Below are 27727 nucleotides of genomic sequence, written 5' to 3'. Positions count from 1 at the left end.
AGAGGACGGACATCCCAGATAGAAAGAGCGTGCTGTTCTTTGGCCAAGGGTATGCAATAGCTTTGACTCAGTTACAATTTTGGTTATTCCAGGAAAGCCTTGTACTTTTACCAGGAAAGCCTTGCACTTTTACATCTAGTGATCAAAGGCAATGAGATCCCATACATGTGTCAGATACTTAGTAGAGACTCCATCTCCTGCTTCTAAACAATCAAAGATTGGTGATTATTTCTTGACATATAACATCTTGCCTTGGTAAACTGCCCCAATCCCATTGGTTTTTTCCATTGGCAGATTCTTTTAAAAGTTATTCCAGGAGATATTTCTTTTAACAGCAAAAACTGAAGTTTATCTGTAGAGACCTCAAACTACTACGATCTAAAGAGGAGATTTCTAGAATGATATCTGACCTCCATAATAATAGTTATCTCTAGAACTGCCACCTTATCCAGACCAGTTTCATCAGCTGATTCCATCTCTCTAGCTAATTCTCTGCACAAAGGAGCAACCTTGAAGCCAAGAAGTACTTCTACACAGCGGCATAGATCAGAATCAAAAGATTCCTGCAAGCTGGTCATGCAGCCGTACAAGGTTTGCCTCACTATCTGTAAATTTAAAGGTGCCAGTCCCTCTTGGAAAACTTATCTACTTGTTAAGAAACACATAAAAGTACTCTTTGGGAACCAAACTGGATATATAGACTTAAAATCTGTTGAGCCTTCAAGATCAAAAGGTTTTACTGACCTTTGGAAGTCCCAAAATTCCAAAATTGTTGTTGTCCAAGTAATATTTTTTAAGAACTAAAGGTGTTTTTTCAGCCCATGTTTTTACAAATACAATCTTGGAACCATTACTATCTAATGTTACTCGTGTCAAGAATCCTAAATAGGTCAGGACTGAACCTGTTTCTATCTCTAAAAATGGGAGTGCAATTGAATGATCCCAGCCAAAGGATCAATGTCTCTTAACAAGGATCTTCATTCAGACAACAACCTTTAAGGAATAGAAGTGTTGGATTCCTTTATATATTTATCAACTGCTGAACAAATTATGACTGAAAGCTGTCAGAATCCTCTTGGCCAAAAACCACTTTGCTAGTGGAGGAACCAATTATCACAACCAACACCCTGTAAGAACCTAGAACATCAGTGGAGATGCTGACACAAGCTGTTGTTCACCAGCCCTTTTTGTTGATGGATGACTCTGCTCCAGATTTGGGCAGAAAACAAGAATGGTCAATACTGTTAAAAGGATCAAAGGACAAACCAAAGGGTGTTTACAATTGCTGTGTTCATTTGATGTTAACAACTCCTTAGAACATTTTACAGTACTGGATTGACTCTATTTATTTATTTAGGATTTCTTCAGAGTCCTGTTGAAGGTGGTTTATAATTAAAATGATTACAATACAGGGCTTTTTTGTAGAAAAAGCCCAGCAGGAACACATGTACTTATTAAGCAACATCCCCTGACATCACCATAGTTTTGCAGCTGGGACTCATTTGCATATTAGGCCACACTTCTTTATACCAAGCCAGCCGGAACTGCATTCCTGTGCGTTCCTGCTAAAAAAAAAAGCCCTGCCACAATATAAAAAAACAAGCCATTAGAAACGACCATTGGTCATAAGCACTAAAAAACCCTATGCGTAAAACAGGAGTACACCAGTAAAAAACTGATAAACTCCCTAATTAAAAGCCTGGCTAAGAAAATGTGTAATGGCCAGGTACCAGCTATATAGGGTGGGTAACAGCATCTTTTAAAACAGATAATAATAACTTAAGTGACATTGATTTACTTGTCTATTTAATAAGTGCACATTCTGCATTCTCTCTTCTTATTTTACCTGATTTATAAGGCAGCCACTTAAGTTCATCCTCATTAGTTAAGATCTGATTTTGGGAAATCACAATTTTGTCCTATGGAAAAGAAAATACATAATTCTGATTAGCAAGTCTGGTTCATGGGTAAATGGCAACCTGGGCTAAACGACAACTTTTCCATTTGACTAAGATGAATACAAAATTCATATAAGAGCATGTAAATAGGTAAAAGGTAAAGGTGCAAGCACTGAGTCGTTACCGACCCATGGGGTGATGTCACATCATGACGTTTTCTTGGCAGACTTTTTACAGGGTGGTTTGCCATTGCATTCCCCAGTCATCTATGCTTTACCCCCAGCAAGCTGGGTACTCATTTTACTGACCTCAGAAGAATGGAAGGCTGAGTCAGCCTTGAGCTGGCCACCTGAACCCAGCTTCTGCCAGGATTAAATTTAGGTCATGAGCAGAGCTTGGACTGCAGTACTGCAGCTTACCATTCTGCATCACGGGGCTCCTCCCAGGAAAATGTAGGCACACAAAAAGTAATGGCAAGAGATTCTATTAACATCACTTTTTAGCACAAATGATTTGTTCTCTTCTTGGGTATTCTATAAACCTAAAAGAAGAGTCTATCAGGCCCTGACTCTGAAATAAGACACTAATATTTATAATGTCAATTTTTGCAATTAAGATAAGTTAATAAATTTCTTTGCTGTACTGTTGCCCAACAAAGTGTGAGTATTCTACATTTAATGATATTGTGCAAGAGCATGCATTTCTTTGATGTCACTGTCCAGGTATGTGACAACACTGGATTTCAGGAAACACTTCCATGTCATTGTAGGTAATATGTTCAATTACCCCTCTTTGTCTGTGCTCCATCAGCAGGGGGACAAGAGCATGTAGGGCAGCTGTTGGGTAACTGTGATGTCAGTTCCAGGAAAATCCGACAAGTGACATAAATCCTCTCTAGGCATCGCTGGGAAATTTTACCATAAGAGTTTCCAGAGCTTTCTAGAGAGTCATGATATCTCTTCTAGGTTTCCATCAGAAGGGGTGTCACACCATATGTCTGACAAACATTTTTTTTAAATTTTCTCCTGCCACCACTTAGTGTAGTGGTGGAAATGGAGGCTGGGGATGCCCCATCCCACCAGGAGACTGGCAAATGCTAGCTCCATGCTCATAATCCCCTGCACAGCTGAAAAGTGGGGGTAAATGCAACTAACTGCTGAATTGTGTATGTTTTCTTCTCATTTCCATATGGAAGGAGCACTTACTTGTGACGAGACATAAATGATAGCACTCAGTGATGTCTCAGAACTGGAATATCCAGATTTTTTATATACAGCCATCAAGGTTCCATTGTGTGGCAACATTGGACTCTAGAAGGAAAAAAAGCAAAACAAATTTTATAGGAAGGAAAAGAAACATCTTTTACACCCCTTTTTCATCACTGTGCATCAAATGTTTGAATTTCATTAGGATTTTCATTTAGGTTTGCAGAGAAGTTTATCTTTGTGATGCATGTAACTTGTGTTAAGTTAAAAATATAATGTGTGAAGTGGTCCATACTACTATATTTTTGCCAGTTTAAATCCCAGTGTGAGGGAGCTGGTCAGAGCCTACTTGGGAGGGTGACGACTTTAAATTTCTCCCCAGTCACCTTCCCTCAGTCACACTCACAGAAATCCTGTCAGACTCCCAAAATAATAGGCAACAGATGGTTTTAAAATTCAAAACCACAAAAATATTTATTAGATAACAAAAGGCAAGGGAGAGGGATAAAAATAATATTGATTAAAACTATTCAATAACAAAGAATCAGTTGGCAGCAGAACGTTGGCAAACAATCAGTTATTGAAAGTTGAGATTTTATCAGGCTGAGGTAAAATATAACAAATAACATTGGTAGAAGATCTTTAAAACACTAACAAACAGGCAGGCTTCAAAATTCAACTGAATTCTACTTCAGGCAGGCTGTGCCTTCTGGGTGCTTAGAATGCTGTCAGTTCAGTTGTAATAGCCCTGTTCTCTGGATACTTAAATCATAAAAATAACAAACTACAATCACTCCTCACACACACATATAGAACTCTTCACTGGTGCCAGTATATTCTCCCTCACAGACACTCCACTAGCTACCTTCCAGGACTTGCACCTCTCAATACTGATGCGTCTCAGCCCCACAGCTAGTCTACTGGTCTGAGTCTCGGGTAACCCTGCTGACCACCAGATTCCAGTTCTCCTTTCAGTGTGTCTTTGTGTCATCTGTCCCTTTAAATGTGATGGCCAGAACTCCCTTGGAGTTCAATTATGCTTGTCACACCCTTGCTCGTGGCTCTGCCCCCAATGTCTCCTGGCTCCACCCCCAAAGTCTCCTGGCTCCATCCCCAAAGTCCCCAGATATTTCTTTAATTGGACTTGGCAACCCTACTCCTGAATTGCAGTTTGGCCATCCCTGTTCTAGTCAGACACTCTAACCACTACCCCACACTAGCTCTCAGGGAACTGATATGTGTCTTTTTGTTCAATATTCCAAATTCTGAAAGCCAGAAACCCAAATTATGTACATTTGTATAAACTAATTGAGAAAGGTAAGGCAGCCCTAAGGGAACAGTACACATAGGAAGAGGAAAACATTGTAACAGCATCAAAGAGAGAAAAAAATTCAGGATGTAGAACATCTGTCTCCCAGTTCCCCAGCAATCTTTTTCATTTCTAGTCATTTCTATATGCTACATGAGGAAAGGAGAGCTAGAAATTGTGATTTTGTGATTCCACAAGCAGTAGCTATTTGGATATTTATGTATAAGATAAATGTTGGTATTCAGAAACTCCTTTTATAAACCCATGAAAACTATTTGATTGTCAAGTACATTACCTTCATAAGAATGTAGGTGCAAACTCCATGGAAACGGTATGGCCTAGAGTCAAACGTGGTGACAAATGAACCTCCTTCCAAAGAACATGTGCCTGGACAAGGTAGTTCTTTGCAGTTCCACTGGCCCATTTTACATTTACTGGGAAAAGTAAAGAATATATCAGCTGTTAATCAATGCATTTGAGAGCCAGAGGGCAGTATACTTCACTCTTCCACTTTTGGCAATAATATCAAGAAGTCATAGAATCATAGAAGGGAGGAAGGGAGGAAGCTTTCCCGGAGTGGGGTGGGGTGATGTTGCCATATGTGATGTCCCCAATGTGATGACATTACACAGAAGAGACATCACCACGCCAGGGATGTTGCGCAGTGACGCTCCGACTCTTGGGCAAACTCCGTGGTAAAACTGGGCTCAAACAACAGAGTTTTCCCCCAAAAACCAAAGCGTCACCATGCTCAAAGAACTTTAAGTATTAAAAACCAAGATAGACCTCCAAAGACTATGGACTGGATCCAGAACTTCCATTCCATTAATGGTACAAACCTTCCTTTTGTGGAAAAAGTCTACCATTAGTGGAGCATGCCTTTTTTGCCTGGGCAAGGCTACTCACATTAGGGGCAGTGTCTTTGTGTTGGAGGACTATTAGCATAATTGATTCAACTCAATGAAAATAATAGCTGTGCATTGTTGTGAATGAGTGCAGCTTTTTCATTTGCCTCTCTAGCACCATCACATCATATTGCAATGTTGACCAAGAAGAACATTTAAAGAATTAGTTGGAAATGCTGACAGTAGGTTTTTATCAGTCATCTCAGTTTCACATATAGGAACCCATTTCCAGAAGTCTCACAGCCACACTTTGTTCTCCAGCATTCTGGATGGCCTTGTCAGCTCCCACTGGAATAAAATGGCCCCAACTTGAAAGAAAGCTATATTCTGAACTTTCAAGTTCAAAAGTCTTCTGATGTACAGCTTCAAGATGCAGATACACAATATGGCTATGTGATAAATAGGCCCATGATGGTTTAGGGGAATTTACCATTTTTCAGCTCATATTAACAGAGAAAAATAAAGTCCCAACTGGTAGACATCAACTGAAGAGTTTTCATGTTGACAGGCCATCAGCTTATAGTGGACCACATCACCTGGGGTATACTATCTACTATCTACTAGTAATAGAATGTTAATCTCACCCTATATAAAGGAAGGAGCTAAGAAATGTTATAGAGATTGTAATGATGACTTTCCAGAAATTAAGTGGATATTGCCGCCAGGTTTCCCAACTGTTTTGATTGTAGAATTATAGCGTTGGGACTTCCAGCATCATCTAGTCCAACCCCCTGCACAATGCAGGAAATTCACAAGTACCTCATCCCTACAAACACACCCAATGACCCCTGCTCCAAGCCCAGAAGATGGTAACCCCCTCCACCCCCCAAAAACCCTCCAGGATTCCTGACAAAACTGGCCTGGAGGAAAATTGCTGCTTGACCCCAAAGTGGCCAGTTGACTCAGTTACAATTTTGGTTATGCCAGGAAAGCCTTGTACTTTTACCAGGAAAGCCTTGCACTTTTACATCTAGTGATCAAAGGCAATGAGATCCCATAAATGTGTCAGATACTTAGTGGAGACTCCATCTCCTGCTTCTAAACAATCAAAGATTGGTGACTATTTCTTGACATATAACATCTTGCCTTGGTAAACTGCCCCAATCCCATTGGTTTTTTCCATTGGCAGACTCTTCTGAAGTTATTCCAGGAGATATTTCTTTTAATAGCAAAAACTGAAGTTTATCTGTAGAGACCTCAAACTACTACGATCTAAAGAGGAGATTTCTAGAATGATACCTGACCTCCATAATAATAGTTATCTCTAGAACTACCACCTTAGCCAGACCTGGGGATTGGCAACCCTACTCCTTCCATTTTCTACATGAGTTTTTATTTTATTTCTCAAGTCCTTAGAAAGTTGTTTATGGAGCCACCTTGGCTTCTTTAGGCTCCCCCCCAGTTTTCCTTCTCATAGGAATTATCTATGATTTTGTCTTCAATATTTCACTTTTTAAAAACTCCCACCCCTCTTGAACTCCCTTCTCCTTTAAGTATTTCTGACCATGGGATACTACCCAATTTGGTGGGAGAGAGCCAGTTTGGTGTTGTGGTTAAGTGCGTGGACTCTAATCTGGGAGGACCGGGTTTGATTCCTCACTCCTCCACATGCACAAGTACCTCATTCACAAGTACCTCATCCCTACTAAGTGCTCTTGGGTCAGTCACAGCCCTTGAAAGAGCTGTTTTCTTAAGAGCAGTTCTTGAAAGTGCTCTCTCAACCCCACCTCCCTCACAGGGTGTCTGTTATGGGGAGAGGAAGGGAAAAGAGATTGTAAACCACTCTGAGTGAAGGGTGGGGTATAAATCCAATCTCTCTTCTCTCTGTTGGGGAGAATCCTCTTGCAGATCCCCTTGTTTCCCTCTCCACTTTCTGGAAAATGAAGTTGTCAGCGAGACAAGTCAGGAATTTTTTTTTGACCTTTCATTGTTTGCAGAGTTGGACGTCCAACAGATATCTGGGTAACTGAAATCTCCCATGACCACCATGTTCCATCTCCTTGAGAACTTTATAATCTTTTCTAGGAGTGTCTCATCCAAGTCCTCTGCCAGACCCCCATCATAATATCACTATTATTTCTTACTCCTTTTATTTTTACCCAGAGATTCTCAACTGAGCTTCCATGCTCAGAGTCACATATTTCCTCACAAGTATATACTTCCTTCACAAATAATGATGACCATTTCCTTCAAATCCTCCTTTAATCTATCTCCCAGTACTCACCAGGTTCTACATGGTGCTTTCATGACATCACCAGGATCATATTTTTCACCATTCAATGTACATGGACACTGCTCGATAGGAACACATGTTCGGTTTCTTGAAATGTCATCTAAAACAGTACCTGTCATAAGATGAAAACAGGAAAAAGCAAATAAAGGACAAGTATTTTAATTGCTCCTGAATGCACAGAGTATAAAAGAAAGTAAGGCATTCTGTATCTAGCAAAGTTATTATGTTTTTGTTATGGTCACTTACCTTCTGGACAGAAACAGCCATATGTACAGTAGCTGGCACAGCTATGTTCTGGATTGGAACACGTTTTAAGACAGGGAGAACCACACTCTCTATAGATTTGGTTAGCTGGACATCTTTTTAGAGCTGCAATACAGAATGGGTTGGAGAGCTTGTTGAGTTTCATTTGGGAAAAATGGACACTAGACAACATTTAGATGAGTCTACCTCACATTTAAAATTTCATCCATATCAATCATGTAACATTACACAAATTTTCCATATTCCTTTTCTAGTCACTCAAGAACCAGCTTTCCCTATATCCAGCCAAAGATGGCTATAGATACAGGCAATGTTCCTTCTAAGCTGCAGAGTCTTATGAGCAAAAATTCTACTTTGTGAGCTACTAGCATTAAAGTTGTGAGTTACTGCATAAATCAGTGTGCTCTGGAGCCATCCTTCCTGAGTTAAGACAAAAATGTGTGAGCTGGAGGCAAAAAACTGTGAGCTAGCTCATGCTAATTCAGCTTAGAGGGAACACTGGATACAGGGCTTTTTGTAGAAAAAGCCCAGCAGAAACTCATTTGCATATTAGGCCATACCCCCTGATGCCAAGCCAGCTAGAACCGCATTCTTGTGCATTCCTGCTCAAAAAAAGCCCTGGATACTCTCAAAATTAACTATCACTTCTACATTTATGGCATCACTGCGAGTTAGAAAATAATAAGCACATTTCAACATCTAAACTGTTGCCCCACTTCAGTGATCATTTCCAACCATGGTTACTTGAAAGTATACGCCATTCAGTTGAATTTGCTTCATATTAAGGTTAGAACTTTAGCCTTAATAACTTTTAATGTCAGTCTTAATATCTTTTAACATAGATAATCATCATCATCATCTATATACTAATAGCGAAACTGGCCAGATCTGAGAATACTTAAATCCTGTGACTGGAGCTGTGAAGAGGCAAGACAGATCTTTCTACAAACCTGAAAATTGCCTCAGATTTGCAGAAAAAAGTGAAATCTAAAACAACAACATTTTTTTAAAACCCCAAATGATAAAAAAAGTTTCTGTAACTTTAACAAACATGTTTCCTCAGTGGCTAGTGTTAGACATCCTCAAGAGGAGCCCTCCATCCAAACGGGGCCTGATTTGGGCCGGCACTGAAGGTCCTCCCCCACTGGAGGGGGGTGGAGCTTTGCCTGGGGTGGCAAAAACCCCAGCAGCAGCCCTGGTTATGCCCTGATAAATATTTTTGAAAAAAAGCTAGACAAAACTGAAGTGAAATGAGGAATCACTTCGCGAGGAAGTACTGTCTTATCGCTTTGAGAATTTTCATGCTTGCTGCAAATCTTGGAGGATTTTGCTGATCTTAGTGGCTTACTGAAATTTGACTGACCAATACCTCTTATAGGAAATTGATTTGGTCTCTTGTGGACATTACTAGCATGAGTTTGCTATTTGAATGTATGTAAAATTTATGGGTCCAATTTGTGCCGTTTCTATCTCTTGTACTATGGTGTTATTTAATTATTTGTAACATATTTATATTTATAATTCTTACTTTGTGCTTTATCTATATTGAGGCTGGATATTCATGGACACCTTTGAATTTTTCTTCAATCTACTTATAGCTGTAATTCTCTGTTGGTTGCTCAGCCTCCAGATGGGGCCTGGGGATCTTCCTAAAATTACAACTTACCTCCAGACTGCAGAAATCAGCTCTCCTGGAAAAAATGGTTGCTTTGGAGGCTGGGTCAATGGAATTAGACCTTGCTGACATCTTGCCCCTCCCCTAACTGTGCAATGCGTGGGCTCTGCACCTCAAATCTCCTGCTATTTCCCAACCCAGAGTTGGCAAGTAAGGGTGCTTTCACACATGCTAAATAATACAGTTTCAGCCCACTTCAGTCCACTTCAGCTTCAGCTTGCAAGTAGATTTTGCCATTTCACAGAGTAAAATCCAGTTGCAAAGTGTATTGAAAGTGCATTATTAAGTGTGCGTGAAACTGCCTTGCAGAAATGGGAGCCTACAAAACTTGAAGTGGGGGGCGGGGACACTGCCTTTCCTAGCCTAACCACCCACACTGAAGCCTGGTGGTGGCAGTGCCTCAGCTTGTGCAGACTGCTTTTGTGGTGAAATGCTCTGAGCGCAGGGCCCAGGGAAAACATGAAATGGCTGGGCATTGCATAGGGTTGTCAAGTCCCCTGTGGGCTCTGACGGGGGATTTGCATCATGCACGCGGTGTGATGACGTCACCTGGACATAACATCATTGCGCCAGTGATGTTGCATGCTGGCCACTCTAGGCATTTGTACCATAGAGTTTTCCCTCCCAAATTGCTACAGTGTCCAGGAAAACCATAGAGTTTTCCTGGAAACGCCTAGAGTGGTCAGAGCACGACACTAATGTCAGGTTGGGAACCTCCAGGGCAGGAGAACCCCTACCCGGGCCAGGGGCTTGGCAGCCCTAGCATTGCATGCTTCTCTCTCTCTCCACACCCAAGTCTACTCAGAGTGGCAATGCCTCTCCAGGGCTCAGGTTGAAGTCTTTCTCGTAATAAGCCATAGCTTGTTCCTTTTAACTGCAGGTGCCAGGGATAGAACCTAGGACTCTCTGCATGCCAAACAGAGGCTCTCAACTGAACCACATTGCCTCTCCCCTCAACACTTTTGACAACATCCCCAGGAGTGGGTGGAGAGGATGGCATGGAGAATGCAAGGGGGAGTGGAGCCAGTTGTGCTTAGGACAGCTGTGGCAGAACAAGCCCCCCCATTACTTCTTCGTTCTATGTCTAAAAAGCTGGAGAGGGCTGGGGATGAGTAGACAGGAATGAAGTGCCAAGAGGGATGGGAGAAAAGAGAAAAATGCAAGAGGATGCCAGAACCAGCAAACAGGCTCAGCTTCTCTGCAAAGCTCTGGAGGCACAGGCTGGAGACAGCTGGGGAGGAGGAAGTGGGAGGGAAATGCTGAGAGCACCAAGGCACAAAGAGGAAAGTGCAGGAGCTATGTTGGGGCTAGTGAAAGGATCAGCTGCTCTGCAAATCTCTGGTGGCACAGACTGGAGATGGCTGTGGACACAGAAGGCATGGGGGAAGCAGAGCCAGTTGCACCTAGGACAACTGTGACAGAACAACCCAGCAACCGCCCCATGCTAGTTGTTCCTGCTTGCCCTCTCACTTCTGCTCTTGCTGACTTTTCAGGCTCATGCCGCTCCAAGAGAGTCCCAAAGAACATGCTCCCCATGGCAGCTGAAAGGGTGGTTTCTTCCACTCCTTTCCCTCTTGCCACTTGGTCACTGGTCAGATTAAAGCCTATGGGCCATATGTTTGACTCCCCTGCAATAGACAATACTGGCCTTGACAGATCAATGGTTTTGCTCAGTATAAGGCAGCTTCATGTGCATTCATAAAAAATTGATGGGGCAGACCTTGGATTCAGTGGGAGCTCACAGGAGCGCAGTTCCTGAACCTTTCTGAGAATTCCACCTCCTCCTCCTGAGAATTCCACCTCCTTGTCCATTGAATAGCCTGTGCAGCTGCATAACAATCCCTGGATGAGCTCCACCACCTTTTTTTCTACAAAATGACCCCTGGATATTGGACATACTTCACTCACATCCTCATTAGTTTCTTTGATAGATGACCTTTCCCCCTTTTAAAATGCAGTATATGACAACAGATCGGTATTTACAATCCAAACAATCTGTTGCAATTTTGCTATATTAAATTTTTATATATATATATATATATATATATAATTTGCTCCTTGTGTAGTAATTTAAGCTCAACAATGAAGGTATAGTCCAGAACACTGCAACTTACAGCAGAAATCACTGCTTCTCCAATCAAACACTTTCTGATGGGACATGGCACACTGTCTGGAGTATTCTGAAAGAGTAGCACAAGTACAGTTTCTCTGCCCTGAATTTCTGCAGTGTTGCATATCGAGTTGGCAACGGATGACAAACCCTTTCCTTGAAATATTGCATGATGAAGACACATTGTTTAAAAGGTGGGCACAGATTTTGGCCTAGAAAATAAAAGAAAGCAGTTTAAGTGGATCAGATAATGTTTAGGACAGATTGTATGCCAAAAACAAAACTTCATGGACAACTTCTCACTAGCATAGGGGTGTTTGTGGCTTGCCCCATGGAATACAAATAAAATCCTAAGTAGGCTGTCAAGCAATGTGCTCCCTTCACCAACATCACTTTGTGTATGGGGGTAGAGAAGACATCCACAGAAGTGGTGGCTTCACTTTCTAACTGATTTCACATTGAAAGGGGAAGGCACACGACATTTTTTTGTGCAGCTGCTCCAACCCTTGGAAAGAGCCCATATTCCCTCCATAGGAAACAATGGAGCCTACGATGGTTGGGAATAGGGGTGTACACACACACACACAAAATTTATTTTTTGGATTTGAGTATATTGGACTAAAAATTGTATTCCCAGTATTCCCAAATTCCAATACAGTATATGTTATTCATATTTGGGACTTTAAAATAAAATCCTGAACTTTCCCAGCTCCATGATACCCTATGAGGACCATTATAGTAAATAGGGAATCTCTCTTGGGGTATCTGGTGGTCGGGGGAGGGGTCTGTTTTTTGAGATAGAGTCACCAAATTTCCAGTATAACTGCTGGTGCCTCTTCCCAGAAGAATCCCCAAGTTTCAAAAAGTTTGGACCAGAGGGTTAAATTCTATGGGCCTTTTAAAAAAGGTGCCACATCTTCCATTGTTTCCAATGGAGAAAAAACCCCAACACCAAGGGCAATAGAAGCCCAACAAAATCAAAGCCCCAGAGGGCAATAGAAGCCCAACAAAATCAAAGCCCCACTGTGGCAATGCAAGCTTAAAAGGACTGATCTCAAAGAACAGAGTCACAAGACATCCAAGCCGGGGGGGGGGGGCGTGGTTGCAAGCCCAGCACAACCACTTACTATGTGCTGAATGCCCACCAGAACAAAGAGCATTGCAAGCTTTAAAGGGCCGATCTCAAAGCAGAGTCACAACAAATCCAAGCAAGGGAGAGGGGGGAATTTTGCAAACTCTGTGCAAGAAAATGGGAAGGGAATACAGTAGAACACTGACAAAGAAAAAAATCTCTTGAAACTGACAAGAGTGGTGGAGAAGCCCATAGAAACCTGGAGACACAGAAACAAAAAAGAAAAGAAAAACAGTCCCCAGGAGCCTGCAATGCTGGCACCCAATCTTCATGGAAAATCCTGAATATATCCTGAAATATGGAGCAGAGGTCCATCAGTGGCTATTAGCCACAGTGTGTGTGTGTGTGTGTGTGTGTGTGTATATATATATATATATATATATATATATATATATATATATATATATATATATATATATATTTGGCCGCTGTGTGACACAGAATGTTGGACTGGATGGGCCATTGGCCTGATCTAACATGGCTTCTCTTATGTTCTTATGTTCTTATACCTGGGAAATACTGATAAGGTATTTTTCAGGTATAATTTTGGTTTGATTGTATATGGATGTATACCCCTAGTTGGGAACACCTTGTTGGAGGGGCATAAAATCAGATCCCTTTGTCCAATTATCTTATAACTTGATTACTCTTTAGGGATGTGAGTGGAATGGTTCCCTGATAATTTAGTGCTATTTGCTGCTCCAGAATGATCCCCTCTTTTACTCAAATTTGTTTGCTTTTTCTTTGTGATGCTGCAAATCCCTTAATTCCTTTGTTCAATCTAGAAATACATGGAATGACCCTAAGGTATATGTTTATCTTGGGAATTTTGATATGCATATTGCTATTATCAATCATTCTCATTGTTCAAATGTAATGACAGTTGATGCAGCTGCTAGGCTGGACATTTCCAACCCTGGAAGTGAAGATTCATGTATCTCTTGGGCAGAACTCCAGAGACACCATCTACACAGCACATCTAAGATTGATATTGCAGTAGATTGCTATAAATTATTTTATTAGATTCAGAGTCTACAAGATACAAGAATGGCACAGTGGAAGAGAGAGAGAGATGATCTGTAGACCACAAGGTGATCTGATCTCTCCTTCCCTGCCATGAATCTACCCCTGCAGTGAGCAGCAAGTAGTGATCCTGCAGCCAGCAGATCATGAGGTTGCACAATTTACTGAGTGTAACGGCCTGTCCTGGTGCCTCACTGTGCCTGTGCCAGCCCAGTCACCACAGGTCATGTGACCCAACTGCTAGCATCAGTTGAAGATGGTATAGTATAGCCAAAATTATATAATGCCTACTATGAGTGGACTGTAATTATAAACTATATTCAGTGCCAATAATTATGAGCATATTGTAGATAAAATAAAAACCTTACGGGTGGCTCGATCCTCAATTTTTATTGGGCGTTGTGGCTACCACAGGAGTGGCCTTGCACTCTGTCTGTCATGACTCCCCCCTGTCATTGGGTAGCCTCACTGTGACCCGCCTACTGCCGGCCCTGTCAGCCCAGAACCCCATCAGTCAGCCTCTGACCTCTGATGAAGACAGTTGTCTGCTGAGAGATTCTCCTGGAGTCTTACTGATTACTACTGTCTTTCCTCAGTCCATCTCCCTGCCCCCCAAAAATGTTGCCACTGTTTTGCCACCTCCAACTACCACTGCCAGCCAAAGCTGCACTTGCCCAGTACGCTCCCCCCGCCCTTACTGTTTGGGAGGTGAGGTATTTATATTTATAAATATGCCAGAAAATCCTCCTTATGTGGCAGTATTCCACCTCTTCGCTTACAGCATAGTCTGTGGTTGAATTCAGTGTGAACAAATATCATGTGGCACACATACTTGCTTAAGTATTGAACATCATTTAATAACTATATACATGGAAGTAAACTCTGACAGAAAACAGTTAAATCTCTTCAACAGAAAAGGAATGTTCCATCACAATGGGGGGAGGGGCAGTTCAGTCAAACAGATAAAAGCCTCTCTATACTCTGTATTCTCTATACTCAAGCCCCCTGTGGGCTGCTTGCTTTAAGAGGCAGGAAGACATTTGAATGCTCCCTTTCATTCCCCCCCCCCCCGCCACCTGCAAGTGGAAAGGGGTGAAAGGCAGGCTTCTAATGGCCTGCCTGTCACTTCTCTGTCTCCCTGTCTTCCTTCCTTCTTTCCCTTTATTTTATTCCTTTCTCTCAAACTTTAACATAACTTCATTAATTCCTCTCATTCTTTCTCAGTCTTTGTCTTTTTCTTTCATTCTATCTTCCTTCTCCTTTTTACTTCTCTCACAGGCCTCATTTTGGGCAAGAGCTCACAGAAGTGGAGTTCCAAAACCTCTAAATTTTATTGTGCTCTTTTTCTTAAACACTCCCCCCCAAATACTTGCTTCTGGACTCCATTGTTCAAACCCCCTGAGAAAATTTTGCTGAACTCCAAGATTTGACAAATTTTCTAATATTTTCCCCCACAAAAAATGGGGAAATAACTAAAACATATAAAGCAGACAAATGGAAATCTTCATCATGCCACTGTGGCCACATTGGAGAAGGTAATTTTAAAAGTATGATGGGAGTAAAATGACAATTATAATTCATGAAACATGTTAAAGTAGATGCTGAGCTGATATAATTTAGTACACCTTCCAGAGATTTCAGGGGTGTGTGGCATATGCAAAGAGTTATGCAAATGAGTTGTGCTAATGAGCTCTGGCACCTCTTTGACAAAATGACCCCTGCTCTCACTCCTCCCCCCCTCATTTTCTACCTCCCTTCTGTTCTTTCTCTCATTCTTCCTCTGTATCTTTGTATTTCTGTCTTTTTATTTCATTCTGGCTGTGATCACAAACACTAAATAATGCACTTTCAATTAGGGTTGCCACGTCCAATTCAAGAAATATCTGGGGACTTTGGGAATGGGGTCAGAAGACTTTGGAAGTGGAGCCAGGAGGCATCAGGGTGGGGCCAGGAGCAAAGGTGTGACAAGAAGCATAATTGAACTGCATAGGGAGTTCTGGCCATCACATTTAAAGGGACCACACACCTTTTAAATACCTTCCCTCCATTGGAAATAATGAAAGATAGGGCACCTTTTGGGGGCTCAGAGAACTGGGCCCCCAGGTCGAATCTTTTTGAAACTTGGACAGTTTTTTGAGGAGATGCACCAGATGCTATATTGCAAATTTGGTGCCTCTACCTCAAAAAACAACTCCCCTAGAGCCCCAGATACCCACAGATCAATTCTTAATTATACCCTATGAGAATTGGTCTCCACAGGGAATAATGGAGTACCCAGCAGACATTTCCCTCCCCCCTCCATTTTCTGATGACCCTGAAGCGGGGAGAGGGCCTCCAAACTGGGGGAACTCCTGTTCCCACCTGGGGATTCGCAACCCTAATTTCAATCCACTTCCAGTGAACTTTCTAACTGGATTTTACTGTGTGAACTGGCAAAATCCAGATAGAAAGTGCTTTGAAACTGGATTGAAACTGCATTATTTATGTGTGTGATTGCAGCTTCTCTGTCTGTCTACCTTCCTTCCTTCCATTTCTCTTTTGCTGTTTCTACACTTGGCAGAAAATTCTGTCTGTGTGTATTTAAAAGTAATTGTTTACATTGCATATCACTGTCATTTCTGTCTTGCTTTGCAATTCTTAAGACTTCTACATTTAAAAAAAAAAGCAATGAAAACAACTTCATCCACTAGTTAGTCTGTCTGTCTATCAAATGTATATCCTGCTCTCCCCTAATGGGCTCAGGGTGGCTAACAACATTTAAAAACCACATAGAATATTAAAAACAATATACAGTAAAAAGAGTATCAGGGCCGTAGCCAGGATCTGGAAGATTGGGGGGCATTTACATTTTTCGGGGAACACTGATGCCTCTCAGTGCCCCACACAACCTTCCCTCTTGTTGTTCTCCCTCTCTGACACCCTCCCCTCCCCCCAAGGAAGGGAGGGTGGCAATGAGAATCACAGGCAGGAAAATGGGCAGATCGGGGTTGGAAGAGAGGGGAAGGGGGCAAGAAGGTGGCGATCAGAGCTGGGAGGGAGGGGAAGAGGCCAGGAGAAGTTGGATCAGGACAGAGACTGAGAGGGAGGGGGAGGAGGCGGGGAGAAGGTGGCTATTGGGGCTTGGAAGGGAGGGAGGGAGGGGAAGAGGCCAGGAGAAGCCAGCGATCGGGGTTGGGACTGGGAGGGAGGGGAAGGGGGCAGTGAGAAGGTGGCAATCGGGGCTTGGAAGGGAGGGAGGGGAAGAGGACAGGAGAAGTCGGTGATCGGGGTTAGAACTGGGAGGGAGGGGAAGTAGGAAGGGAGAAGGTGGCGATCTGGGCTTGGAAGGGAGAGAGGGAAAGAGGCCAGGAGAAGCCAGCGATCGGGGCTTGGAAGAGAGGGGGGAAAGTGGCCTGGAGAAGCCGGCGATTGGGGCTGGGGCTGGGAGGGAGGGGAAGGAGGTGGGGAGCAGGCCACATTTGGGGCTTGGAAGGGAGGGAGGGGAAGAAGTCAGGAGAAGCCAGCGATCGGGGCTGGGACTGGGAGGGAGGGAAAGAGGCCAGGAGAAGGCAGCAATCAGGGCTTGGCAGGGAGGGAGGGAAAGAGGCCAGGAGAAGGCGGCGATTGGGGCTGGGACTGGGAGGGAGGGGAAAGAGGTGGGGAGAAGGTGGCAATCAGGGCTTGGAAGGGAGGGAGGGAAACTGGGAAAGAGGCCAGGAGAAGCCGGCAATCCGGGCAGAAGCAGCCCCCCAGCTCCCCGCCAGTTAAAAGGCCCGATGATTAGCTGTTTTGCGGGCCTTTTAACTAACATGGAGGCTGGGACTGCTTCTGCCTCCAGCCCCGCAGTGCTATTTTAATGGTGGGAAAGGGAGGGTGGTGGCGAGGGGCAGGCAAAGAAGAGCTTCCCTTCCTTCCTCTCCTCTCCCTGCTGCTTTCCCCGCCAACACCCTCCCTTCCTTCCCCACCATTAAAATAGTGTGCAGGGCTGGAGGCAGAAGCAGCCCCAGCCCCTGTTAAAGGGCCCACGAAACACTGATCGGGGGCCCTTTAACTCCAGCGGGAGGCTGGAACTGTTTCTGCCCTCTCCTGCCAAATGCTCACAGGGCCAGTGGCAGCCCCCAGAACCATGGCAGAGGCCCCGGGGGCCGGTTGGGGCCTCCAGTCATGGGGCCTCACTCAGAAGTTGGGGGGGCTGTGCTCCCACAGGCCCCCTCATAGCTACGGCCCTGAAAACAATATACAGCTGCTCTGCAGTTCTCAAGAGTACTTTTGAACAGGAGTTTTCCTGAATGTGAGGATCTCAGTTTGTAATTGTAGAACTTCCCCTCTGAGTTTTAAAACTCCTCCCCAAACAACATTCTCCATTGTTCAGAGGAGAATGCACCATGCCTGGCTGCTGTCACCTTCAAGGCGAAGGCAGCCGGGCAGGGCGTCAATGCAGCACCTCTGAGAGTGCACTGTGCAGACCTGGCTCAGCCAGAGCCTGCCCACCCCTCCTTCCACACTGCTGTGCCTGCTCTCCCTGTGGGCAGGGGTTTGGCAGCAGGGCAGGCGCAGTTGGGGTGCACAAGGCTCTAGCACTGGGCCTGCCAGGGTTCCAGGCAGGTGAAAGAGGTGGTGGCAAAGGAAGGCAGACTCCAAGCGGCGGAGAGGTGCCCCACCATCCCCTTCAGCTTCCCGAGTCCCAGGCAGGTGAAAGAGGTGGTGCATGGCAAGAATTCTTGCCTGGACTTTCCTTCTTTTCAAATATAGAAGTAAAACTCCATAAAAGGTGAGGAGCATAGTTTTAAATGTAGAAGCATTTTGAATGATGCGAGTTTGTAGCAGGTGAATTCAGTGCTCAGTAGATCTGGAGCAAAGCCGAATGGTTTCACTCTTCCCCCCCATCTTTTCCCTATCATTCTCTCTCTCTCTCTTTCATTCTGTTTATCTTCCTTCCTTCCTGCCACCTACACATTTATCACCCACTCACGAATATTTTTTCTAGGGCTCATTGTATTTCTTCTTTCAACGGGCTTTACTGCTAGTATAAATATAAACAAATTCAATAAAAAGCAAACATATGTTGTCAATGTCATAAATCAGTTGCAACCTTTCTTTGTTACGTCTCCTGCATGTCAATTTCACTTTAATGGGGAGCTGTCCACTAGAAGGAAGGTTTTTAACGGAAGATGTTGCTCCTTTCTTCTAATGGATGGCGCCCCATGAAATTGACATGCAGGAGATCTAACAAAGAACTCTTTTAAAGAAGATATTGATGTCCAAAATGGGAATTGAGTTAGGGACCCATAAAGACTAGAAATTGTAAATCAACTACTAAACACAGAGACCAGACTTTGAAGAATGCCATCTTTATTTAACAGCTAAGACATTCTGGATACATTCCTAGGTGAGGGATCAATCCAGGTTCCAGCTTTCACCACTCTCTACAGACTATAGATTACAGACGCAAGGCTGATGTCAGCGTCTGTGAACTCTTTGTGAATGAATGAAAGGTTTTAAGGTTGCAACTGATTTATGACACCGACAATGTTTGTTTTTGTTGGATGTATATGCTCATAATTATTGATACTGACTACAGTTTATAATTGTAGTCCACTCATAGTGTGCATTGTATAATTCTTGGTATCATGTGACCTGGCATAATGTAACTCATTCCACCCAGCAAAGTACGTACTGCTGGCTGTGGGAGAAGACTGGCAGCAGGGGAGGAGGGGAGTGCAGGAGCTTCTGTCACTGCCTGTCGCTCCAGGCTCCCAGGGGCAAGAAGGGACTGGAAGGGGAGGTGGCCAGGATGGGGCAGGGAAAATTTGGGAGGAGGCATCACCCCCAGGCCCCCGTGGCTGCGGGCCTGTGTAAGCTGTGGTCACCTCATGGGACAAAGACAATGTAACTCAAATAATAAATTCTATATACAATTTTTAAAATAGTACATACGTATTTCTTGTGAGGAACATTAGAAACTGTCATCTGCTCAAATGGGCAGATCTCAGTAGGATCATCCATTTTTTGCAAGGCTGCATATTTGTATGGATCCAGTAGTTTACCTATTAATTGAGGTATAAATTAAATTCAGCTTGTTAATAGTGAGTACAACTAAAAAGGCCAGTGAATTAAAAGCCTTTACAATCTGACTGTTGGGCCACAGCGTCGACCAAAAATCCAGCCAGGTGACAAACTCATTTTTCATAGAAGAACAGAGAAGTGCCTTGTGGGAAATTGTCTTCAAGGGCTACCCAAAGTCCAGATTATTACAAGTCCAATGACAAGGTCACCAAAGTATGGATTAGTACAAAGAGGCTGGCTGAGTTTAAGTACTGTTGTAATGTTGACAGCTGCTACCACCAACAGTTAAATTCTCGCTATGGGGAGTGGTGGCTGATCCCACCCACAGTCACACTGTATGATGGATGAGACAAGGAGAGTTGCTGTAGTGCCAGGCAGGAGGACAAAGTCCAGAAGCAGCAGATAAGAAGACTTTCTGCCTTCTTCTCTCCCCATTGATGATAGATGGTGAAGGAAGAACCCAAGCCCTAGCCCCTGGACCAAGCGGCAGTACAGGTGGCTTGCCAGTGTCAGAGATGAGCTCTCCAAGGACAACTGACTAACTATGCTCTCTCCCAGGAACAGTCAGCACTTGATAATTGCTAAGGCAGCCCTGCTGATTGTAAATAAGGACATGTGATTTTACATCTATGTATGTGCATGCATTGTACGGGGATCAGCCAAATGCCACAGTGATATTTACTTTATCTTACTGACTTTAAGAACCAAACAAAATGTAGAGGGTAACATTTTCTTTGGTTTAAATACAGTGTTCCTCCAAACATCATGGAATTCATACCTTGACAGTAATTTTGGGTCCATAAACTTACCTTCACTCAGAAACTCATTTAGTTCTTGTCCATCATAGTTCCCACATAGTCCACATGTTTTACCCATGTATTTTTCCTCAACTGAAACCTAGACAAATAAAATCAAATTAATTAGAAAATGACTATGTTAGTGTAATGTCCCATTGTCTTTTGTTCAGTCATGTCTTTTGGTAACATTATGGTATAATACTGTCATTTTTAAATGGGAAATGTTCACTTGGATCAAAAGTCACTGATATTATCACAGCAATATATTTAGCAAAATGTTTGTGATATATGCAGACTGTATTTCTGATTTGATTGACCTATGTATGTTATTATTTGTGAAACTATCAGACAAGGATCTTAAATGTTCTCATCTAATCAGCTCATTTAGGTAACACTATCCTTGCAATAAAGGGGACATTGCTCAGGGATGGAAGGGGCAGCGGAGGTTTTGTAAAAAAAGCCCAGCAGCAACTATTTGCATGTTAGGCCACACCTCCTGACATCACCACTGTTCTGCACAGGACTTTTTGTAGAAAAAGTCCAACAGGAATTCATTTGCATATTAAAGCATAACTCCTTGATACCAAGCCTGCTGGAACTGTGTTCCTGTGCGTTCCTGTTCAAAAAAAGCCCTGGGAAGGGCATTCCAGGATCTTCCAGGTTCATAACTGAAAGGATGGCTGTGATCACTAACTATACCTGAGCCAACCCTGGGCTAGTGGGGATGGGTGGAAAGAAGTTAGGGCAGATGAGGGTATACAGTTCTAATTGCCACCCAAGGGGTCCTCAACCACCACCTTTACTTCAACCAGATTCCACTACATTTTGTCTTCAGATTGCAATAACAAGGGACAATAATTTTTCCTCATGCTCGTGTATTTATTTTATTTCTAGCTTGTTGTCACCCCAAATAGGCTCAATAACTAACAAAAGCCATAAAGTAACAGTAATGGTCTACAGCTGTTATCTCTTAATTATTCTGATTTACCAGACTTAACATATAAAATCTAAAAAGCTATCAACTTATAAAATTTAATAAGGGAGAAGAAGGTGCCACGGGGGGTGGGGGTGGGGAGGAGGAGATGCCATGAGGTGGCATGGGGGAGACTGAATTCAGTGCCCCCACCCTGCCGGCCATGGGGCCGTGGTGGGTGGGTTGGCCCTGGGGCCAAAAAGGTCGGGGACCACAAACAGCAATGCTTAAGATTACTAAATTAAATAAACTGTCATATCTAATTACAAGGTTTGGGCACAAACCAGTTCACAAGCCAAAATTTTGCACAAACTTGGTCTGGTTCGCCCCTCCCCCCCAACTGATGTTCAGGGACTCAAAATCCCAGATCTGCCCATCAGCTGTTAGGTTTAAATGGCTGTGAGCCATTTCACTGGTTGGTTTCAGTTGTTCTGGCTTCCAAATGGGATAAACAAAACAGACTGCTAAAATGGGTGCCAGTATTCTCAGCCTAACAGCAGATGGGTGCACCTGCCCTACTGTTAGGCTGAAATGTCTCACAGCCATTAAACCCTTCCCGAGCTATCTCTCCTTTCTTCTGGCTTTGGCAAGCCTGGCAAACTATAGCTGGGAGAAAGGGGGATCCAAAGCGGCCAGTTTGGTTCAATTGGTTCAGGAAATTTTTTGCTCAGTTCAGGGTGGTTCGGGAACGGCCATGTACAGGTGATTTTGGGTTCATGCCCATCCCTACTAATTATCAGTTCATGTTTTCTAGTAAATGATATCAGACAAAATATGTATATAAAATATCAATGTTATTACATATTATCAGATATTAAATACTATAGCACACTGACCAGCAAATATTAATTTTTATTTATTTCATTTACAGTCTGACTTTTTTACTAAGACTCAGGCTGGCCTACACAGTTAAAACCAATGGACAGTTATAATACAATTAAAGCAATGCAAAAAGGACAAAATAATACAAATAGCAACCAATCTAATTTAACCAAAGGGCTAAATTAAGAACAATGCACTCTAAACATTTTAAAGATACAATGAACAATGCAATTAAGATTCACAGACAGTGCTGCATCCTTATTCCATTTATTGCAAAATATGATAAATTTTACATTTAAGTCTTTCTTTTAAGAAACTTTCAATTCAATAGAAGACCATGGGGAAATTACACAGAACATGTGAACACCAGTTATTAATTCTTAAAGGAAAAAGAAGCTTCTGGAAAGAGTGATGTGAAGTGGAGGAAAGAAGGGGCAGCTGCTTAACTATTCCACCACCCTTGACTGTTCCCTTGCTACTCCTGCTCCTATCCCTAACCTACATAAACATTCATTAGAAGGCTTGTGTGTCTATGGGATGGAGCCAGCTCCAGAGAGGTGAGTTTCAGAGGAAAAATGGAAGGCAAACTACCCCTCTCTAGAAGACATTTTTCCTTAGATGAACAACATTAACATTGCTCATGGCCATTTTATTATGAATTTTGGGATGTAAATTTTAGTGCAATCTCTACCATTCTTGTAGTTCCATATTTAAGCATCTGGGAAGGGACTCAGATCATCTCCATAAAAAGTATAATTAACTTTCATTTGAACAGCTGATCTCCCTGCCATATCACAAACTGGTTTTGAATTCAGTACCCATAGGGTTTCTCATGTTGAGCTGCAGCCTATGTCAGTATTGGTCCAGTTTGTCTATGCAAAGTGCATTAACTCATTCAGTCACAAGTTCAAGTTGACCAGCAAAATCATTATTGCTTTGTTATCTCTCCATGATATCACCATTCAGCCAAAACAGTGAACACATGCAAAACACATTTTTGAAAGAGTAGAGGTGGAATTTTTAGATTCCAAAAATATGATCGCTCAGTAGAACCAAAATGTCACTTGCCATGAGATAGTCATCATTGTTCCAAGAAACTTCTAGTTCAATCTCTTGCAGCTTGGCTGTCAGACGGATGTTGTAGCCAAAAGGCGCAATCTGAATTCCATTTCTGGTATATGGTAGCCTGATTATACTATTGCAACAGTGACAAGGAGAAACACATACTGTTAGATATACCAAGGACTTTCACAAGTGGCGTTTTTTTCCGTTAAACTCAGTACTTTCACTGAATGGGAACTGACTCATCAGTTGGAGAAGGTTTAGCTACTATGCCATGTCACATATTCTCACCCTCTCTCACTCTCATCCTCTGAGTACACCTATATGCAATCAATGGAACTAACTGTAGAGATCTGAGATATCTGTTTTGCAGTTAAAGTTTTTACTATCAAAATAGAAACAAAAAAAAAAAAAGAAAGCCCACATCATCCCCTTTCCCCACCCAAACCCCCAGGAGATGAAAAGAGTAAAATAAAAAAGCAATACATTATAAAATACATCAATGTATCTAATTCTTAATTTGACCAGATCCGTGAATGCTTGAATCCAAAAACTGAAGCCATGAACAGACAAAACAGGTGTTTCTACAAACTTAAAAATGACTCTGGTTTGCAGAAAAATCTCAAATCTAAAACAAACAAAAAAACACACACTGGGGATTAACACCCCAAATGATAAAAGGAGGGTTTGATTTCTCAGTGGCTGTTGCAATGGCAACAGTATAGCCAGCCTTCAATATATGGTTTCTGTTGGTGTAAGGCAGGGGGAAGGACTCTTTCCAGGGCTGTTTTGACCTTTGAGAGAAGCCAGACCCACCAGCAGCTATTGTGCTACTTGTTACCACCTAACTTGCATGACTCTCCCAGGCCCAGTTGCTTTCTACTGCTCAGGAGCAACCACCCCACAAAAGCCAGTACAGGTTAGGGATAAGCGTTGCAGACTAAGATCTGGGGACCTGGGTTTCAATCCGCAGCCTACCATGGAAGCTCTAATTAGTTTTAGAACATCAGAAGAGCCATGCAGGATCAGGCCACTAGTCCATTTAGTCCAGCATCCTGTTTCACCATAGCCTGGTATGGATGATATAAATCCCACAATGACTCACCACATTGGGAGGAAGAGCAGGCATGAACACACTGGCCCCATTCCTTGTCTCCACTCAACTACTTGGCTATATACAGAGTGTGACCATGTGGGGAATGTGGGTGATGCTGCTTACAGAATATTGCTGATTATGGAGCACTGTGTCTGTGTGGCTACTTCCTCCACAGAGTCACACTCTGCAGACAAGCAGGCAATCTCACAGAGGCTGGAGAAGGGGCCAGTGTGCTCATGCACACTCTCCCTTCCTGCATAGTGAATGAATGTGTGTATGGGTCATCTATAATGAGCTTCTGTGATGGACAGTGCCATAGAAGCCAAGGCCTTCTCCTGGTGTGGAAGTTCCTGTTAGTCATCATGCCTAGTAGCACTGAAGCATCTATCTACCATGATTCTGTCCATATCTGTTTTAAAGCCATCTGTGTTAGTTGCTATCAGTACATCCTCTAGCAATCCTAAGGACTCTATAACCAGCATCTTGAATTGCACTCAGAATAGTCAGCATGCAGATGTTTTAGAAGTGTACAAATATGAATGTTTATTTATTTATTTAAAGCATTTCTGACCCACCGTTCTGCCAAAAGACTCAAATTGGGTTACAATATAAAAGCATAAAACACCGACACAACAATATTAAATACCAACAGAAAGACTAAAACACAATCTTTTAAAAATCTAAAAAGAGAGCCAACAAAAAAAGAAGAGATGGCCTACTGAATTCACCACCAGGTGCTGCTATTGAATACTCTCAAAGGGATTTCCTCTGTTGAGATTGCCAGATGCCCTCCTTCACATACAAAAAAAATCCTTTGTAGCTGGAATGTAATTACTATATATAACGTTTCCCTGGGACACTTACCCCACATCTTTCACTGACACAACACCATTTTCAACTATGACAACAGTGGATCCCATCTCAATGATTATTCTTGCAATTTTGTTCTTCTGGCTACGGCGGAACTGGATGTTGAAGTCCGGGGAGACAGTATCACATTCACTGGCAAATATGTAATTACAAGTTCCAGAGAATTCATACAGATGTTTGTCAAAGGTTGAGATATGTCCTTTGCCCCAGGTGGAACAAAATCCCTTATTTGCTGCTTAAAGAAAGAATGAAAGCAAAAAAACATACTAAGAGACTGCTGGGCTTTTATGATTGTATCAACCACTTTAAATGCTATTGTATATATACTTCAGTTCACAACTGCTGTTTTAAGTCAAGCAACAGTTTCCTCTTCTTAATTTTTTGCTGTGTGAAACAAATTGTACTCCAAGGTCATGAACAAGAGGCAAACACACCTAATTTGTTTGTGCCTATTGGGATTCTTAAGAGTTTCCATTTACAACAACCGTACAAACATCTTTTTAGAATCTTTTTCACAAAAGAAAACTCAGTGAAAGAAAAAATACTTCCAGGTTGGTCTGGAGCAACAGAATAAAGTCTGAGTTGAGTGGCATCTTTAAGACCAATGAAGTTTTATTCAAGGTACACACTTTTGTGTGCAAGCACACTTCTTCAGATAAAATGAAATGGAAGAAAATCATTCAAACTTATAGACAGGAGTGAAAAGCAAATAAGCATATAAGATGAAGGTATTTTGAAACAAAACAGGAACAACAAGCAAAGTGTACAGGGTCAATAACTGTTGGATCCAGTTAAGGAGGAACATGTCTTCATCAGGTTATATGTTAATTCACTTTTCAGCCCTGGTTGTAAGTTTGACTAGGAACAGAAGTCTAGGAATAGAACGGAAAACATATGTTAGTAATTCTTATCGAAGGCTGGAAGTGTCCCATTAGCAAGGTTTGTGCCCCTGTGGACATTAGATTTCAGGCATGGGGGAAGATGCTCTAATTAGAATAACAGCTGAGGACCAAGGACATCCAAAACCAGAACACATCAATTATCGGTCAGCTATGGACATTTATTTCAAGATCTGGGAGTGGTGATATGAAAAGACTGTTGTATTAAGTCACATTCTGGACTTATCAGGAATTTTTCTGAAGAGCAGTACTCTGTTTGCGTCATATCTCTTTGATTGTTAATGGGTACTTATATTTGGAACTTTTGAGATGTATTGTGTATACTGTACTGTATAATTTTGATATTAATATACATACTGCATATAAGTGTGCACAATGTTTAGGAGTTGCTATTGAAACTGGGGATTTCTTTATTATTTCTGTCTATAAGTTTGACTGGTTTTCTTCAATTTTATTTTATCTGTTTTTTAGCATGTTGCAGATTTGTTGTGGAGGCTTTGTGTCCTGATTAAGATTTAATACGAGAGTTTGTACAAGATTGGTTCTGTTTAATTAATGTGGTAAGTTTGTTATAATGTGTGATGATGATGAATGTCTTATAATTATTAATATTAATATTGTAGTGAATTTAATCCCTTGCCTGAATAAAACTGATTTTAAACAGGCACTTAGTTGACTGCCTGTTGTTCCAATTAAGATTTAATACGAGAGTTGTTACAAGATTGGTTCTGTTTGTTTGAATATAATTCTTTAACTGAAGAAAACTGAGTTAAAACAGGTACTTAGTTGACTGCCTGTTATACTCATATTTGGGGTTTTATGTCAGAAACAACACTGAAAAGATTTGAAGAGATTGATTCTTGTATGTGAAATTGCATTGGACAACAGAGCATTATGAAGGAGCTGTTGCTTTAAATTCATTGACTGTTTTTCCATTGTCTTGGAGCACAGTATTTGCTTCTTCTGGAAAGGAAGACTATCCCTTTGCATCAGCAATTGTTTGTTGGTCATTTTGGGACTGGAATTTTGTATATTGCTTTGGTCATGACAATGAATATGGAATGACTGAATGTAATACTAATATTGCCTCATTAAAAATTCTTAGTAATTTTGTCACAAACATTTGTTATTTGTTTGATTTTCTCTGTGACTGCTCTCAGCGATTGAATCTCGGAACCAGCAGAGTGGTTGGATGAGATTTCTAGGGGTATGCTTATCAGAGGGGAAGGCTTCAGTATTTCATAGCTAATCCTCATGACTACTAAAGCCAGAATAAATTATTCTGTATAATATTCTCAGTATACACAATTTATAGAGGCCTAAGAATTCAGCTCTTCTTGGTGAAGAATTTGGATTGCAAATTTAATTTTCATTTGTTTCTTTTAATAGGAACGTACCCAGTGCTACCC

General features: G+C 42.1%; 1 protein-coding gene across 1 annotated transcript in view; it reads right to left on the bottom strand.

Moving 5' to 3' along the window:
* MUC6 (mucin 6, oligomeric mucus/gel-forming) overlaps positions 1 to 27727 on the bottom strand; it is an 88434-nt gene that overhangs the window by 60241 nt on the left and 466 nt on the right. Inside the window, exons 3-12 of the mRNA XM_060262402.1 lie at positions 25414 to 25654; positions 23460 to 23586; positions 20609 to 20696; positions 19671 to 19780; positions 11604 to 11811; positions 7797 to 7919; positions 7542 to 7662; positions 4708 to 4846; positions 3104 to 3208; positions 1847 to 1919 (exon numbers count right to left, since the gene is read on the bottom strand). Coding sequence (XP_060118385.1) covers positions 1847 to 1919; positions 3104 to 3208; positions 4708 to 4846; positions 7542 to 7662; positions 7797 to 7919; positions 11604 to 11811; positions 19671 to 19780; positions 20609 to 20696; positions 23460 to 23586; positions 25414 to 25654 — 1335 coding nt within the window. The remainder of the gene's footprint in view (positions 1 to 1846; positions 1920 to 3103; positions 3209 to 4707; positions 4847 to 7541; positions 7663 to 7796; positions 7920 to 11603; positions 11812 to 19670; positions 19781 to 20608; positions 20697 to 23459; positions 23587 to 25413; positions 25655 to 27727) is intronic.

Source organism: Heteronotia binoei, chromosome 21 (genome assembly GCF_032191835.1).
Source record: "Heteronotia binoei isolate CCM8104 ecotype False Entrance Well chromosome 21, APGP_CSIRO_Hbin_v1, whole genome shotgun sequence".
NCBI lineage: Eukaryota > Metazoa > Chordata > Lepidosauria > Squamata > Gekkonidae > Heteronotia > Heteronotia binoei.
This window is presented reverse-complemented; position numbering and strand designations above follow the sequence as displayed.